This window comes from Asterias rubens, chromosome 18 (assembly GCF_902459465.1).
Source record: "Asterias rubens chromosome 18, eAstRub1.3, whole genome shotgun sequence".
Taxonomy (NCBI): Eukaryota; Metazoa; Echinodermata; class Asteroidea; order Forcipulatida; family Asteriidae; genus Asterias; species Asterias rubens.
The window spans coordinates 5390457-5406259 of record NC_047079.1 but is presented as its reverse complement, the minus strand read 5'-3'; the positions used below and the strand labels follow the sequence as shown (position 1 = coordinate 5406259).

General features: G+C 40.9%; 2 protein-coding genes across 2 annotated transcripts; both read right to left on the bottom strand.

Moving 5' to 3' along the window:
* Positions 1 to 559: 559 nt before the first annotated feature.
* On the bottom strand, positions 560 to 5599 carry LOC117302134 (zinc finger protein 761-like). Its single transcript, XM_033785939.1, has 2 exons — positions 5430 to 5599; positions 560 to 2893 (listed from the first exon to the last, which is right to left on the bottom strand). The coding sequence occupies exon 2, from the start codon at positions 2818 to 2820 to the stop codon at positions 784 to 786; it is 2037 nt and encodes a 678-aa protein (XP_033641830.1). The 5' UTR covers positions 2821 to 2893; positions 5430 to 5599; the 3' UTR covers positions 560 to 783.
* A 2798-nt stretch (positions 5600 to 8397) lies between these two features.
* Positions 8398 to 12982, bottom strand: LOC117302713 (zinc finger protein 184-like). Its single transcript, XM_033786714.1, has 2 exons — positions 12814 to 12982; positions 8398 to 10824 (listed from the first exon to the last, which is right to left on the bottom strand). The coding sequence occupies exon 2, from the start codon at positions 10745 to 10747 to the stop codon at positions 8933 to 8935; it is 1815 nt and encodes a 604-aa protein (XP_033642605.1). The 5' UTR covers positions 10748 to 10824; positions 12814 to 12982; the 3' UTR covers positions 8398 to 8932.
* Between the last annotated feature and the right edge of the window lie 2821 nt (positions 12983 to 15803).

Here is a 15803-nt window from a genome sequence, read left to right as displayed (position 1 = left end):
GGCAATTTAATCCTCATTTCAATACAAAACTAATTTTCAAGTATACTGAACATAATTTAACTTATATTTTGGTATTTTAAGCTTAACTTTTTACAGCATTTGTTTTTACATGTTTATGTTTTTAAGTGTAAACTACTATTTTTTTAAGTATGAATAATGATATTAAAATGTACAGGTTATTAAACCGAGTTGTTTTTTGTTAAATTCATCCGCATTACTTTTACCCCAAACGTTTGGAAGATATTATTTGCCCTGGTATACTCACGGCTTCATGTGTCGCTAATTGGAGGGTGGGGGGAGACAGGCACTGGACACTATTGGTTATTACTCAAAATAATTGTTAGCATAAACATACTTGGTAACGAACAATGGAGAGCTGTTGATAGTACAAAACATTGTGAGAAACGGCTCCCTCTGAAGTCTTTGAGAAAGAAGTAATTTTCAACGAATTTGATTTTGAGAACTCAGAAACTCTTGAAATCAAGCTTAGAAAGCACACAACTTCGTGTGACAAGGGTCTGACGACCAATTGGGCTCAAATTTACACAAGTTTGTTATTTTATGCATATGTTGAGATACACCAAGTGGGAAGTGACTGGTCTTTGATTATTACCAATAGTGTCCAGTGCTTGACCAGTGTCTTTGAAGCAGAAACAACTGCTTACTTGAAAGTTGCATTTGCTTTGTAACAATTAAGTGGGGGACTAGTCACAACAATGTATAATTTAAAAGGCTTTATAAAATTGGGCCAAGCTAGCCTCTCCCAAAAATGTTCCCGTTAGTTCAAAACACACGTTCCAGCTTTACTGGAATGGGCACAGGTAGATTTAAACCCTCTGGTAGTATTCTAATCGCTGCTCTTGACGTGTTTTCGTCTGGAAGGGAAAACGTTAGTGGCCCATTGGTCACTTGTTCAGACGAGTACTCAATCAGGTAAACCTGATCCGTGGGTTTGGCGAAGGCACCTGAACATGGAGGCTCTGCAGAGTTGCTGTTTGTGAACTGATGGTGAACTTCTGTGCTTCCTGGTCTCCTCACGGACACGGGTTTTGTAAAATTTAATCTCTGTATCTGAACAGACTGCATCTCAAGACTTGCTGGTGGGAATGGGGGTGGGGATGGGGAGGGACATGAAGATGTTGACGAGTTATGTATAACATCTTCATCATATTCTTCAGTTGCTCGGACTGTTTCGTTAGTTTCTCCATGTATCGCCTTGCTGGTGGCAACAGTGGATAGACAATTTTTGGAGTGCCGCTTAAGGGCCGCTCTCAACATAAACTGGCGCTCACATCCATTGCACTTGAATGGTGCCTGTGAACTGTGATTTTTCTCGTGCTCGGTTAAGCTTATTTTCTGATCGAAAGTTTTACAGCACTGGTTACATTCCCATTTGTTCTCCTCATTTTGCAAATTGCTGCCGAGACCATCCAAATCGGTGGAGCTAGCTATTTCGGACCAGTGTTCAGATTGCACATGGTCAATTAGCTTTGATCTAATTTTGATTTTTATGGAACAAAAAGTGCACTGATAAAAGACGCCATTGGAGGAGGGGTTCGTATTCTGATGCATATTAAAGTGGTGCCAGTTCAGTTCAGGCCGTGTAGGAAAATTTTGAAAGCAATGCCCACACAAGTATGAAGCTTCTGTCTCCTTGGTTATATGTACAAATTTTTCATGATAGGCGAGTTTATCCTTGGTTCCAAAGAACTTACCGCAATATGAGCAAGCAATTGTCTTGATTTGCCGAATACAAGCCTTGATGTGTACTTTGTGTTTAAATCCCGTCTCGAGAAGTAAATCACAAAGGTCACACATAAAGGGTTTGCTGCCAAGATGGTCCACCTCATGATTCTTTAAGCCGTCTTTGTTTGAGAATGCTCGATTGCAAGCTTCGTATCTGCACAAGTATAAAACCTGATTCCCTGATGTCGACTCATTCAGATATTTGGCGTTTAGAGTGTCAACATTGTGCAGCCTGTAGTGGTAAGCGAAGCTTCTCTGTGCTAGGAGCTTACCACATATGGAGCAAGCCCCAACCTCGGTCCTCGAACCTTCCTGGAAATCGGCTGGAGTCCTGCTGTGTTTCTCTTTTTTTTTAAAGGCAAGCTTGACCGCTGCTCTTGTAGCCATAGGACCCCTAGAAGCAGTGGCTTCACTGGCTTTGTTGACGACTCTTCTAACCGAGTATTGTATATTTCTCTTCATTTCAGCTCTGGATGGCTTGGCCTTCTTTTTGTAGTGTACAAGTCTTCTGTGCTCTTCGAGTGATTGCATCAACCTGAATGTACTCGGACACCTGTTACAACGAAATGAAGTATTACTCTTGCTTTTCTTGAGCTGTTTTTCCTGTTTTTCCCGTTGACTTTTAGTGTTCTTACACTTTCTTGCCTTAACTCTGTTGATGAAAATTTGGCAGTACATCTGGTGTTGTATAAAACGCCCTCTGCGTCTGAACCCCAAGCTGCAATCACAGAGAAATTTGTGGTAAGCAGCAGCATCAATTCCGCCAGCTGATTTGGATTTGAATCGATGTTTGGCTTTGTCATATCTGGCTATCTTCCCCGAATCTGGCCCATCATCTACATGGACTAACACCTTGAAATACTGTTGTAGGCCGATTTGATCACTTTTCATTTCATGCTTATGGAAATCCAGGACATGTTTGTTCGCCATATGGCTTTCTTCAAAACTCTCATCACAGAATAGACATATGTATGGTCTATCCTTGTGGTATTCCACATGGCGAGTACGTTTCCAACGTTGGTCAAAAGTTTTATCGCAGAACTTGCATTTATGTTTCCTTTGCTTAGTCTCCATTTCACTGAACTTGTGAAGCAAGTCACAGACTCATTGAATGGCGTTCCTATCTTTGGCAGAGTTCCTCTTAGAACTGTTGAAAGAAAAAAAAAGGGACAAACGCACGTTTAATTATTGTGAAAGTTCTCACAAAAAGGTATAGGTCCTACTTGAACTTGGAGCTCTTAAAACAAGAACCATGTTTTCTTAGCCATATCCTTTTGATGATAATTTCATGAGAAAGCCTCTGCTGATGTCAACATGTCAGGCCACTTTCACAAAAAATTATGTTATTTTCTAAACTGAACTCAGCACAAGTAGGCCTAGGCTCTATAAACACAAATAGGGGATGTAAGACATTTTGTACCTTTGCCACCTCGTACCCTGGACACTTCTAAAATGTACCTTCGGGACACTTTGTACCGTTAACCAAATTTTATAAGTTATATGCAATTGCGATGTTTTTTATCTTTAATTCTAATAGTCACAACAGGTCATTAATTAATTATAAGTTATGGCAGTGTGACCCACTAGAATCGATGCGGAAATCAAGAAGTGGCAATAATCAAAGAAGGTGCATTAGTGTTTTGTAAGAAGGTACGAAGTATCTTGAAGATGTGGCAACGGTCTGAAGTGTCCTGTCAACGGACAAAAATAGTGTGCAATTTTGTTTCTTGTAGTAAGCTTTAAAGCTACATGCACTATTTTTATTTTTATTTTTTATATTTTGTTAATTTGAATTTTCTTGCCCGATTGATGGCAATAGACTGTGCAAGTCTCGCGCGCACCGGAGCGAGAAAACATTACAAACGAAAAACTTGTTTTTTTATCAAATCAAATCTTTGCTTCAAATTATTCTAAATACCGAATTTAAACAAAAATACTCATTAGAGCTTATTTAAATCAGTTTTATCTTTTTAAACATTTATGCAATTAAATCGGTTATAGTTTACACATGTATGTATAGACAAAAGGAAAATTCTGGGACAAGGATGATTATTTGATCTTACATTTTTTGAAACCCCTGTTGCAAATCTACGCCCGATTGTGAAATTATCAAAACCTGGGTTTTACGCGGACGCACAATGTTCGCGAGGGCGTTAGATTAATGCTCGACGCAGTTTAAACAGGAAGCCGACGCTTAAATGACCAATGAAAAGGCTGTTCACCCCGCGCGAACAAAACAAGCGTCTGCATAAGTTCCGTGATCGGAGATGGGCAAAAAATCTTAATTTTTTTTTCAAGTAACTTGAAGTTTTTATATTCTAAATTATTACTATTTTAGTTTGGCAACTACAGAGCAACTTGGTTTAATTTATTTATGTCAAAACCTAAACCAAAACATGTATACATGTATGTAATAAGGCAAACAAAACATGCAAACATTAAGCCTTCAGTTTTTGTTAGGGTGCACAAAAAAAGAAGTGAAACCCATCAATCATGGAGTAAAACCCGGTGAAATTAAAAATTAAATGGGAATCATGGTTACACCGATCTAGTCTCGAGTCTGCACGTTTAAAGACCATTGGCGACGGTTTGTTTGCGTGTGTTTAGACAACTCCTCTATTGGACATCTAAACCGTTCGGACAACTAGCTCGACGGTTCAGACAGTTCGATCATTTTGACAACTCGACGGATGTTTTTTCCAACTGTCAGACAACTCGATGGATGGGGCCGTGACAGAGGGGCCTAAGCACAGGGCCAAGAAAGGGGGGGGGGGGTTATGGCTTAGAGTAATACATGTATTAGGGTTAGGGTTGGGGTTAGGATTTACAGGAAATTTGTGTAAACATGTCAGTATCACTCACAGTGTTCAACTGCGTCTTGGCCAACCTTCGAGGTGTCTCAGTTGTCCCAACCTTTGAGTCGTCCGAATGGTCAAATTATCTTAGCCGTCGAGTTGTCTGAACCGTGGAGTTGTCCGACAGACGAGTTGTCTAACATTTTCATCGGGACAAGAAATACAGTGAGGATATAGAGACAACTCGGTCAGTTGGTTTCCTTGCAAACTTTCTATCAATTCCTAATCCTAAAAAAAACCTGTCAGGTAGTCACTGTCGTCAGTGACGACACCACAAACCACATTTTCATTCGTTGTGAAAATGGTCTGAACGCTCGGCCATAAAATCTATTTTTTTCTGTTTAAGTTTCAGACTTTTCGTGAGGTTTTGCCATAACATTTCTGTTTTTATAAAGCAAACGTATTTCTAATAATAAGCCTTCGTTTTTTAGGGGTACATTAAAATTGTTTTCGGCATGTTGTCCGCATCGCAGTCTGGACTTGTTGTCGGACCCCTTCTTCATAACTTATATTATAAGGTTTATTGCGAATAGCAAAATATCAAGAGATGGCGCTGTTGAACCCACACAAAGGTATAGGCATTGCGTGCGCAAGTCGTAGAAACTGCATAAAAACCGTCCCATATTCCTTCCCACAATGCGTTATTGCATTTCTGAATCGCGATAAACCTTATTGACACATGATTGACTGAAATTTGTATAATTATTATAAACATTTTATGAACAAATTAAATGTAAATAAAGAACAACTTGACTCCAATCCAACCCAAGCAAGAGACACAGACTACAGAGAGAACCGCTTTTTCAGGTTGCCTACTCACTCACTCACCTGCTCACAACATCAGCACAGCAAAATGCAGTTGACTTTCTGCCCTAAATGTGTGTTCCGATAGTAGGAGACCATAGGAGACGGATCAGTGTAATTCTTCAAGAACAGAACATCATGGCGATCTTGCTCCAGATTGCAATGTGTTGTGCGTGAGTGTCACGTCAAGACATCATACCCTTTTCGAAACGACGACTTCAGGTTTTGGATTTGGCTTCAGGCTCCGTTCTATACGTGTGTGTGTGCACCCAGCGATTCGTAGACTTGATTCAAGTCGGGTCTTGTGCTAAAATCAAGTCAAGAGTATGTGTGTGAGGGCGCACAACTAAGAGCTTGCTGAGAGCGAGGAGCTCGCCTGCAAGAACTCGACGAAAGTCCGACTTGAGTCAAACCTGGGCGATTAACAGTGCGCACGCGCGCGCGGCCCGCCGGCCGGCGGCTGCACACACACTTAATAGATTGGCCTAAACTATGGAGCGCAAAATGTATCAAAGTTACCGTGCGACGTTGATTTATGACGTTTACATTTGTGTACAGCTGCTTTTGTTAATGCATTTTGAGGTTGTGTGTACTGGGGATTGAGAAAAAAAAGGTAATTGTTACCCCTCAAGTTTGAATTCTCGGATATTACGGATTAATCTTATTGCGTGTTCATTATAATTATTTACTCTGGATTTCCGTCGATATCTCAAAAATGTGATCACCACTTTTGAAAATAAACACCAGAAACAACATTTTTACATCTGATGTTGAAATAATGTCATTTCCTACTGTTTAGAAATATCTTTTTAGGGAACTTCTTTGTCAAAAGTCTCAAATTTAACAAAAAGAAGCAGATCAAAGGACATGATTTCTTTTGTTATCATCTCATCAAACTACTTTTTTTGCCAGGGAAACATGACGATATTTGCGTCTGATTTAAGATAATGGTCTGAAATGTCTCAACCCTGTGGAACAAAGGGGGGTGTCCAACCATCAACACACCTCGGGTACCCATTGGCGAGGAACCAGCTTGAATCCTGCAAATATGGCGATGCGGCACCAGACTCAAGCTATGGTGTTTCTGATCAGCGGATTCGGGTTTGAATGATAGAGTTATATATAAAAACAAAAGGGTGCTCTGGCCTATATACGCGGACCAGAATGCACGCATGCGGCCATTTTCTAAGTGGGCAACACAGCATGGCACAGCGTGTGTTTACGCAGCCCGGTGTCAGTCATTTTGTAAGTTGACAAAACAGCATCGCTTAGCGTTCAATAAACACAAACTCCAACGTGTACTTCATATTCCGCGCGCGCGTCTCCTTGCGGTCCCCCCTGTCGTGTTTGTACAAGCTCCAGCACTAGTGCGCCCTCAAATTCTTATGTACATGTATACCTCTATGGTTTAAATCCCGGTACATGTGTCAGTGGGCAATATACTTTACCAAAAATGGTATGCGACAGCACGCGCAGCCTTAGAAGATTCGGTGTACTTTTGACTGCTGGTGAACACATTCAAGAATACCAATGTGTAGGTGCCAGTCCTGGTTTAGCACTTGTGTCCTTGAGCAGGATGCTTTACCGTATTATGTTTTGTCCTTCCGATTGGACATGAAAAGAACCTTGAACACTTATCGACGATAACTTCCTTGTTTCTGGTTCACTCGCGACAATGCTGGGAGAAGTGAAATGACAGGCCAGCAGGTCCTGCTGACTATAGTCCCTGAAAACGTTTAGGTCGAACCATGTGACACACGCTACAACTACAATGTATACTGTATACTTTAGTACTGCGCAAACCATATCTCCCAAGCCCGCGCCCTTGCTATCTGAGTGAACTACATGTGGTATTGAACAGCTTCGCCTTAAAGGCAGGGGACACTATTGGTAATTACTCAAAATAATTATTAGCATAAAACCTTTCTTGGTGACAAGTAATGGGGAGAGGTTGGTGGTATAAAACATTGTGAGAAACAGCTCCCTCTACTGAAGTGCCATAGTTTTGGAGAAAGAAGTAATTTTCCACGAATTTGATTTCAAAACCTCAAGTTTAGAACCTGAGGTCTCGAAATCAACCATCTAAACGCACACAACTTCATGTGACAAGGGTGTTTTCTTCTTTCATTATTATCTCGCAACTTTAATGACCGATTGGGCTCAAATTTTCACAGGTTTATTATTTTATGCATATGTTGAGATACACCAACTGTGAAGGCTAGCCTTTGACAATTACCAATAGTGTCCACTGCCTTTAACCCGTCTTTCAGAAGCAACGACAACTACATACAGAGTAGATCAAGAAGTTAAATCGAACTTAACACATTCTTTATTTGTATCTTTAAATAACTTAATTATTGCCTATAGCTACATCTTAAACTTTCCCATGATTCCAGGTATAATCCCCTGGGCAAGTTTTACAGGAAAGGTCAGCAAATTCTTTTCAAACAAAACATTTGAGTTATATACATGCCAAACAAAGTTTCATTATCTGCGTAATATTATTGTGATGATTCTATATTAAAATTGGGACCCTGCCATGAAATATAATGGAAGACATTGGCACACTACAGTGGCAGCAGATACAGACCTAGTAGGTATCGTTTCAAACTTTGTTTTTTTTTGCTTGGTCCTAGCCTTATGTCGAGGCCTTGGTGGCGTAAACGGCAGAGCGACTGGAACGAGAGAACACGCTTACAAGTCGAGTGGCAATCGAACTGCCGAAAGCCACTTGCGTATGTGGTATGCCGTTCAAGTCACTTGGGATTCCAGTTCTCCATGCCACGAAGGCCTTGAAAAAAGGCTAGCTTGGTCCCGGCAGCTCATCCCATTGTGCTGGGATGGGTTGATACCAAATAGACCCTTCTTTGATCCAATATTTCTATCTTCTAGGACTAGTCCTAACTTATGACTAGTCCTAGGAGATATATAAAATGTATGGAAGTCCTAAGTTAGGATGAGTAACTCGTCCTAACTCGAGATAACACTAGTCTTAACTCTTTGTGAAATCCACCCATTTGCCTTTAAAAAGAGAAGAGTGATAATTACATGTATTTGTTTACATAAGAACATGAAGCCTTCATGTCGTATTTATCAGAACTTGTGTGTACATAACGTGATTGTGTGGCATTGCCCTTTGTACAACTGGTCCAATTATTCATCACTACGCCTTAAACAAGAACATGTACCGGAGCTGTGAATTGAACGAGTTGCAACAACTTGCGATCAGAAGCCATTTTGATCTACCATTATAGGCTTGTGTGCATATAGACTGAGCATTGGGCTGTGCTTCATTTGGACCCAAAATGGCATCCACATCCCGCAGCCACCTAACTGAATAAAACCAGTCCCTCAAAGTCACATTCATAAACTCTCTCAAAACACAGCTCTGGCTCATCCCATAGGTCTTTGAAGAGACGATCCAGAGATTGATTGCTTCTGAGTATATGTACATGTACATATTTCAAGAATCAAGTGATTCTGCCACCACCTAGCGAGTAACATCTTCCAAATTTTCTTCTGTTAGTTCACAAAACACGTTCCAGCTTTACTGGAATGGGCACAGGTAGATTTCCACCATCTGGTGGTAGTATTCTGATTACTGATGCTGACGTGTTACCATCCGGAAGGCTTAAAGTTAGCGGCCCTTGAGACATGTAATCAGACGAGTACTGAATCAGGTAAATCTGATCCCTGGGCTGAGGAAAGGAACAGTCGCTGTTCGTAGGGACTGTGAAGTGATGGCGAACTTCTGTGTTTCCTGTTCTTCTCGGAGGCACTGCCTTTAATCTCTGTATCTGGACAGACTGCATCTCAGGACCTGCTGGTGGGGATGGGGGTGGGGATGGGGATGGGGAGGGGGATGGAGATGATGACGAGATACTTATAATGTCTTCATCATGTTCTTCCATTTCTTTGACTGTTGCAGTCGTTGCTCCATGTATCGTCGTGCTGCAGGTGGCAACAGGAGATCGACAGTTAGTTATGGAGTGCCGCTGAAGAGCCATTCTTAACCTAAATGAACGCTTACATTTACTGCACTTGAAAGGTTCCTGCGTAATTTTCTTATGCTCAGTCAAGGCTTTTTCCTTATCAAATGTTTCACTGCTCTGAGAACTTTCTTGCGGCTTCTCATCACCTACCAACTTAACGGTACCATACGTGAAGCTGGTGCCAGCTATTTCGGACCAGTGTTCAGATTGAGCATGCTTGAGTAGCTTGGATTTACTCACCAATTGTATGGAACAGAACTTACACTTATAAAACATATTGGGCCCGGGCTTCAAATTCCGATGTACATTGATGTGGTGCTTGTTGAGCTCTGGCCTTGTAGAAGTAGTTTTAGAGCAATGCCCGCAGAAGTATGGATCCATGTTCTTAAGATGTATTTCTTCATGGCGGGTGCGGTTACTGCCTTTTCCAAAGAATTTACAGCAATACCAGCACGAATTTACTCTAAGTCCAAGCATACAAGTCGAGACATGATTTTGATGTGCTGATTCTGTCTCAAAAAGATCATCGCATAGGTCACACATGAAGGGTGTGCTGCTAACATGGAAAGGTTCATGATGCGATAACTGTTGTTCATTCAAAAATGCCCGATTGCAAGTTTCGTATCGGCACATGTACAGCACCTGCTTTTTTGATGTCCACTCATTCAGATAGTTGGCATTTAAAATGCCAAGTTGGTGTTGCTTGCGGTGAAAAGGCAGATTCTGTCTTTTTAAGAACTTGCCACATATGGAGCAAGCCCCTTCCCTGTTCCTCAGAGATTGCAGGAACTTGCCCTCGGTCTTGTGATTGCTCTTGTTGGATGAGACATGCTTGATTGGTGAAGGTCTTGCAGACATTGTGCTGCTGTGTTTAGGAACAGTGGTTTTGTCGACCGCTCTACTTCCACGTTTTTTCTTTGAACGAGCTAAGGATGGCTGTGGCTGGACCCTTTTCCAATTGTGTAGGCGTTTCTTGTGCTCTTGGAGACGTTCCATGGACCTAAATGTACTTGAACACCTGTCACAACGAAACTCATGTGTAGTTTTACTCTTGCTTTTCTTGGGCCGCTTTTCCTGCTGACTTTCATATTTCTCACTCTCTCTTGCCTTAACTCTGTTTGTGTGAATCTGGCAGTACATTTGGTGTTGTATGATACTCCTTTTGCGTTTGAACCCCAAGCCGCAGTCACAGAGGTAGTTGCGACAAGGATCTGCATCATTTTTATCGCCTAATTGGGGTTGGACTGATTTATCTGTGTGCAACGCCTCATGACGAGTAAGTTTGGAAGGTCGATCAAAAGTTTTAGTGCAAAACCGGCAACGATGTTTCTTCCGCCGCGGGTTCCCCATTTTGCTGTACTTGTGCAGCAAGTCAAAGACTTGTTGACTGTTGATGAAAGTTTCAACGGCAACGGTTCACTAAAAAACTGTCGAGAGAACAAAGGACAAATGCAAAAAAAATCAATTGTTATTTCAAAGAAATAAATAAACGAAAAAAGATAAAAAATTATATAAAAATAAAAATAAAATGAAATCAGCAACAAGGAAAAACCGACTTGTACATCACAATTTTGAGGCACTCATTTTTTTTCCACCCAAATAAAGCATCTGCCTACCAAGTCCCTACAATTTGTGTCATGCAAAGGAATTTATTCCAAGATTGTACTTTTGTCATTTTCACCCACCCTAAAGCAGTAAGAGACAATGAAAAAAACATGCACATAAAACCAAGGTACCTTTGTGCTGTTAGTAAGTACATGTACAAGTTGTGCATAATATTGTTTCTTTGATCGCTTGATGGCGGATCACTTCTTAGGGTTCAGTGAAGAAAACAATGAATAAGTATGCAGGCCCGATACTTCACGGAGGCAACGAAGGCGATTGCCTCCGTGTCCCCTGGTCATTGCCTTGGTGCCCTTGAAATGCTCCAGTACAATTTTGCAATTTCATCATAGGGTGCCCTTCACCAAGAAGAAAATGCCTTGGTGCCCTTGCCCTTTCAAAAACAAAGCATACAGCCCTGAGTATGGAGATTCAATTTAAATTTGATTTTGAATTTTTGACCAATCAGTAAATTGTACACACCAGCACCCATATTTATGTGATTTGTTGACGCATTTGTTTGCCATACATCATTAAATTTGACCCACTGCTCCTCGTCATACACCAAGTCTCCTGGTTTTTGCCGTATTTAATACTCTTTTATTTTCAAAATAATATCATGATAAAACCAATGTCAAAACGAGGCTATGTACATTAGTCAGTTCTCATTTTGTATTTAATAGGCATACACGTCCCTACAGCACAGGTCTACTGGTTACTCAATGTTTCTCGACATATGTTACCGTACTAACCGTCATGGAGGAAAATACAAACAATTGCATAGTCTAGCATGGAAAGCATGGATGAAAAAAGAGACAATCTCTCCTCCAGTCAGTCATTGGGAAAGTATTGATTCGATCTTGGAGGTCGAAAAGTCCCAAGAGTAGGTTTGTTTGTTTGAATGATCTTCCCTTCAACTTTAAGGGAACTCGGCAAACTCCCACAAGGGATATACTATTAACACCAAGCTGGCAACAGCCAGTCCCTCTGTCTCATGGTATTATCATGAGGCCGAGTAAAAATAAAAACATGTTTCACGTCCGGGTTTTTCAAAAAAAGGAGGAAGAGGGGCTTTTTATTTTTTATTTCAAGATGGTCGCCATTCTTTGTTAAAACTTCAAATATCCATTGTTTTTTCTACTGCTGAAATACACAAAACATAAATGAAACAGTTTAGTCGAGGCATTCAGACAAGACATTCAGATTGTTTTTGCTGAGATCATTTAAAATAACCCTAAATAAAATAAAAAAGGAGGCGGCCTGTCATGTCATTGTGAAATCAGCGATTAGCCGTTGGTTGGATCATGGTTGGATCCTTCCTCTCCTCTCGGACATATTTTTAGGCTATACTCGATGCTCAGGAGACAGGAGTCCGATGCTACACGCACGGTGGACAGCTAGCCAGTAGCTGTTGTAGCAATGCAATGGCCCCTGTGCTAAGCTCAGAGTCAGAGCCCCCACGTTTACCGACGATTTTGCCCTTGTTTGTTGCAACTTGTACGTACAAGCATGGAGGAATAATTTATTTCTCCATGGTACAAGTATACAATTGTGTTACACACTACGTACGGTAAATCATGCTACCTCCATGCATGGTTGGGTCGTCAACCATTGAGAAAGGACCTTGCTCCATGCGTAATCCATGGGTAAACAAACGGAGCCAAACCATGATCATGCCACGAACAGCAAGTAGCATGACGGACAATTCCATAGTAATAGTTTGTACATGCCCTCAAATCAAATTGGTGTTTTACCAGTGAAATCAATGTAAGTTTATAGAAGACAAGGAGACACACAGTCTCAAGTATACTCACACAGCAAGCTCCATACATAAAATAGAACTAAGATAGCAGTAGCTTAGCTCTGCACACTGCTCCGCGATGGAGCTGCGACGACGAATCCCAGTGTGTGTATGGGTTGGTTTATAAAATGGCGATCTTGCGTGTAGAGAGCGCTAGTACGTAAACGAACTATGGTACATTGTGACACGCCGGTCCACCGCAGCTAGTTAACGCTGTGCATTATGCATATGATATGATGTACATGTACAATGTCTACGTCGTCCGTGGTACCTATGGTGGCTTTAAAGGGACATCGCAAATATATATTGACGCCAATATTGACGCCAATATTTGCGACTTTTACCCCAAGTTGCAAATATTGACGCCAATATTGACGCCAATATTCACGACATGGGTCAAATGTCGCAAATATTGACGCCAATATTGACGCCAATATTCACGACATGGGCCCTATGTCGCAAATATTGACGCCAATATTGACGGCAATATTCACGACATGGGCCCTATGTCGCAAATATTGACGCCAATATTGACGCCAATATTCACGACATGGGCTACACGTCGCAAATATTGACGCCAATATTCACGACATAGCCCAAGTCGCAAACCCACTCAGGCGTGAATTTTTTTTAAAGCAACTTGGGGAGTCTGTTTCCCACACAGTCTGGCTCCCAGACCCACCGATCTCTGGCTGTACTTTCCTACGCATGGCGCGGCGCAGCACGAGTAGTCCTTGTTGTATGTGTACATTGTTTATGTTGCATGCACAGCGCTCTGTTTTGCTGGCGGTGCACAACGTGTTCGAAGATCTTTTGCTGAATTTAACCCGAGTTTTTATATTATTGTCAGAGCGCGCGAGCGAGATCGGGACCAGTGCGCCAGACTATTTTCTTGCCCACCCAGCTACCTAGGTTGCTAAAAAAACAATGAATATTCACGCCTGAGCGGGTTTGCGACTTGGGGCCCATGTCGTGAATATTGGCGTAAATATTTGCGACTTGGGGCCCATGTCGTGAATATTGGCGTAAATATTTGCGACGTGTAGCCCATGTCGTGAATATTGGCGTCAATATTGGCGTCAATATTTGCGACTTGGAGGCAATGTCGTAAATATTGGCGCCAATATTGGCGTCAATATTCGCGACTTAGGTCATGTCGTGAATATTGGCGTCAATATTGGCGTCAATATTTGCAACTTTGAGGCTATGTCGTAAATATTGGCGTCAATATTTGCGACATAGGGCCCATGTCGTGAATACTGGCGTCAATATTGGCATCAATATTTGCGACTTTGGGCCAAGTCGTGAATATTGGCGTCAATATTGGCGTAAATATTTGCGACGTGTAGCCCATGTCGTGAATATTAGCGTCAATATTGTCGTCAATATTTGCGACATAGGGCCCATGTCGTGAATATTGGCGTCAATATTGGCATCAATATTTGCGACTTTGGGCCAAGTCGTGAATATTGGCGTCAATATTGGCGTCAATATTTGCAACTTGGGGTAAAAGTCACGAATATTGGCGTCAATATTGGCGTCAATATATATTTGCGATGTCCCTTTAAAGCCACCATAGGTACCGGTGTGCGCTGCTCATCGATCACCATTAAAACCGGGGCTTCCACCGTGTGCTGTCTGCATGAATCTTGTTCAGGGATCCAATTAGTGATTGTGGGTGGGGGTAGAATTAATGTCAGAGCAAGTAAGCGTTGATGTATCCGGCAGGATGTTTTGCTGACTGAACCAACGGAGATGGAGATGGAGAGGGAGATGGAGAGATGGATGAAGATGAGCTGCTTGGCCCACAAGTTCCTTGATAAAAACAGAATTACCAACCAAATTTCCATTTGTTGCATTGCCTGTTGCTGGTATTCGGATGTTGTTTACTTATCCTGAAAATCACGTGGAAATTTGGTTGGTAATCCTGTTTTTATCAAAGGAAGAAATTTCAAGCTAAGCATTTATAAGTTGCCCTGCTGACGAGTTGTCAGCTAGAGCTGGTCACGTGATCACGTGTTTGGACCACGCACGCAATGGATGTTTCTCTATCAAAATGTTTCAACATACAATCATTTGTAGTGACCCACCCCTATAGGCCCTATATAGCGTAATGTTTGAAGAACATTATGACCCGAAATGTTTGTGTGGTAGTCTGACTTTGTGGTTTCTGTCGTTCTACTTGTATCACACGCACCTTCATTTACTCCCAAAATGGTGAGACCATGCTGGATAAATAGGCCCAACAATTATCAGTTTAAGCTTTTTAATCCTGGTTCAACAGTCCGCTTAGAAAATGTGAATTTTAGATTCACTAAGAAATTCCAGTAAAGTAAAAAGAATGTTCATTTTACCAATTCCTATTTATGGATGAAACATGGAAAACAAACTCAATTTGTAGTTTGCCTCAAAATTTTTACCACGAAATGTTTTCTGGGCTATTATTTGTTTATATAGGTCATTGGAGAGTATAAATTCATTACTAATTTTTGTCTGTAAAACCCTTTGGATAAGTGTTCTAAAAAAAAACACTGATTACAATGACATATTGATGAATTTGATGAATTTGATCTGGTGAACCCTTTTCAAGTATAAAAATAGTATAATTAAATGAATAAATAATTATTATAAGATCAAATACTTTATAATACCTCAGATTACATATTTTGACTCATGGTGTGATTTGGCTTCCAGTCAAGTTTTAATTTCCCATAAACTGCGTGGTAGTCGAGTTGCTATAAGAACAAAAAACTTGTTTTATTATTATTGGTTTATTAAAAACATCCAAACTTGGCAGCCAGAGGCTGAATTGCGTTTAAAATTACAGAGCATAAGAACATATATATATACTATTACATATATAAAATTACAGAAAAACATTAGGATATAAACATATTTATTTAAGTACAAATACAAACTACAAGATATTTAAAGACTAAAATACACAAATACTTATTACTAGGGAGGCATTTATAACACACCTTCTGCTATAGACTCTGTTAA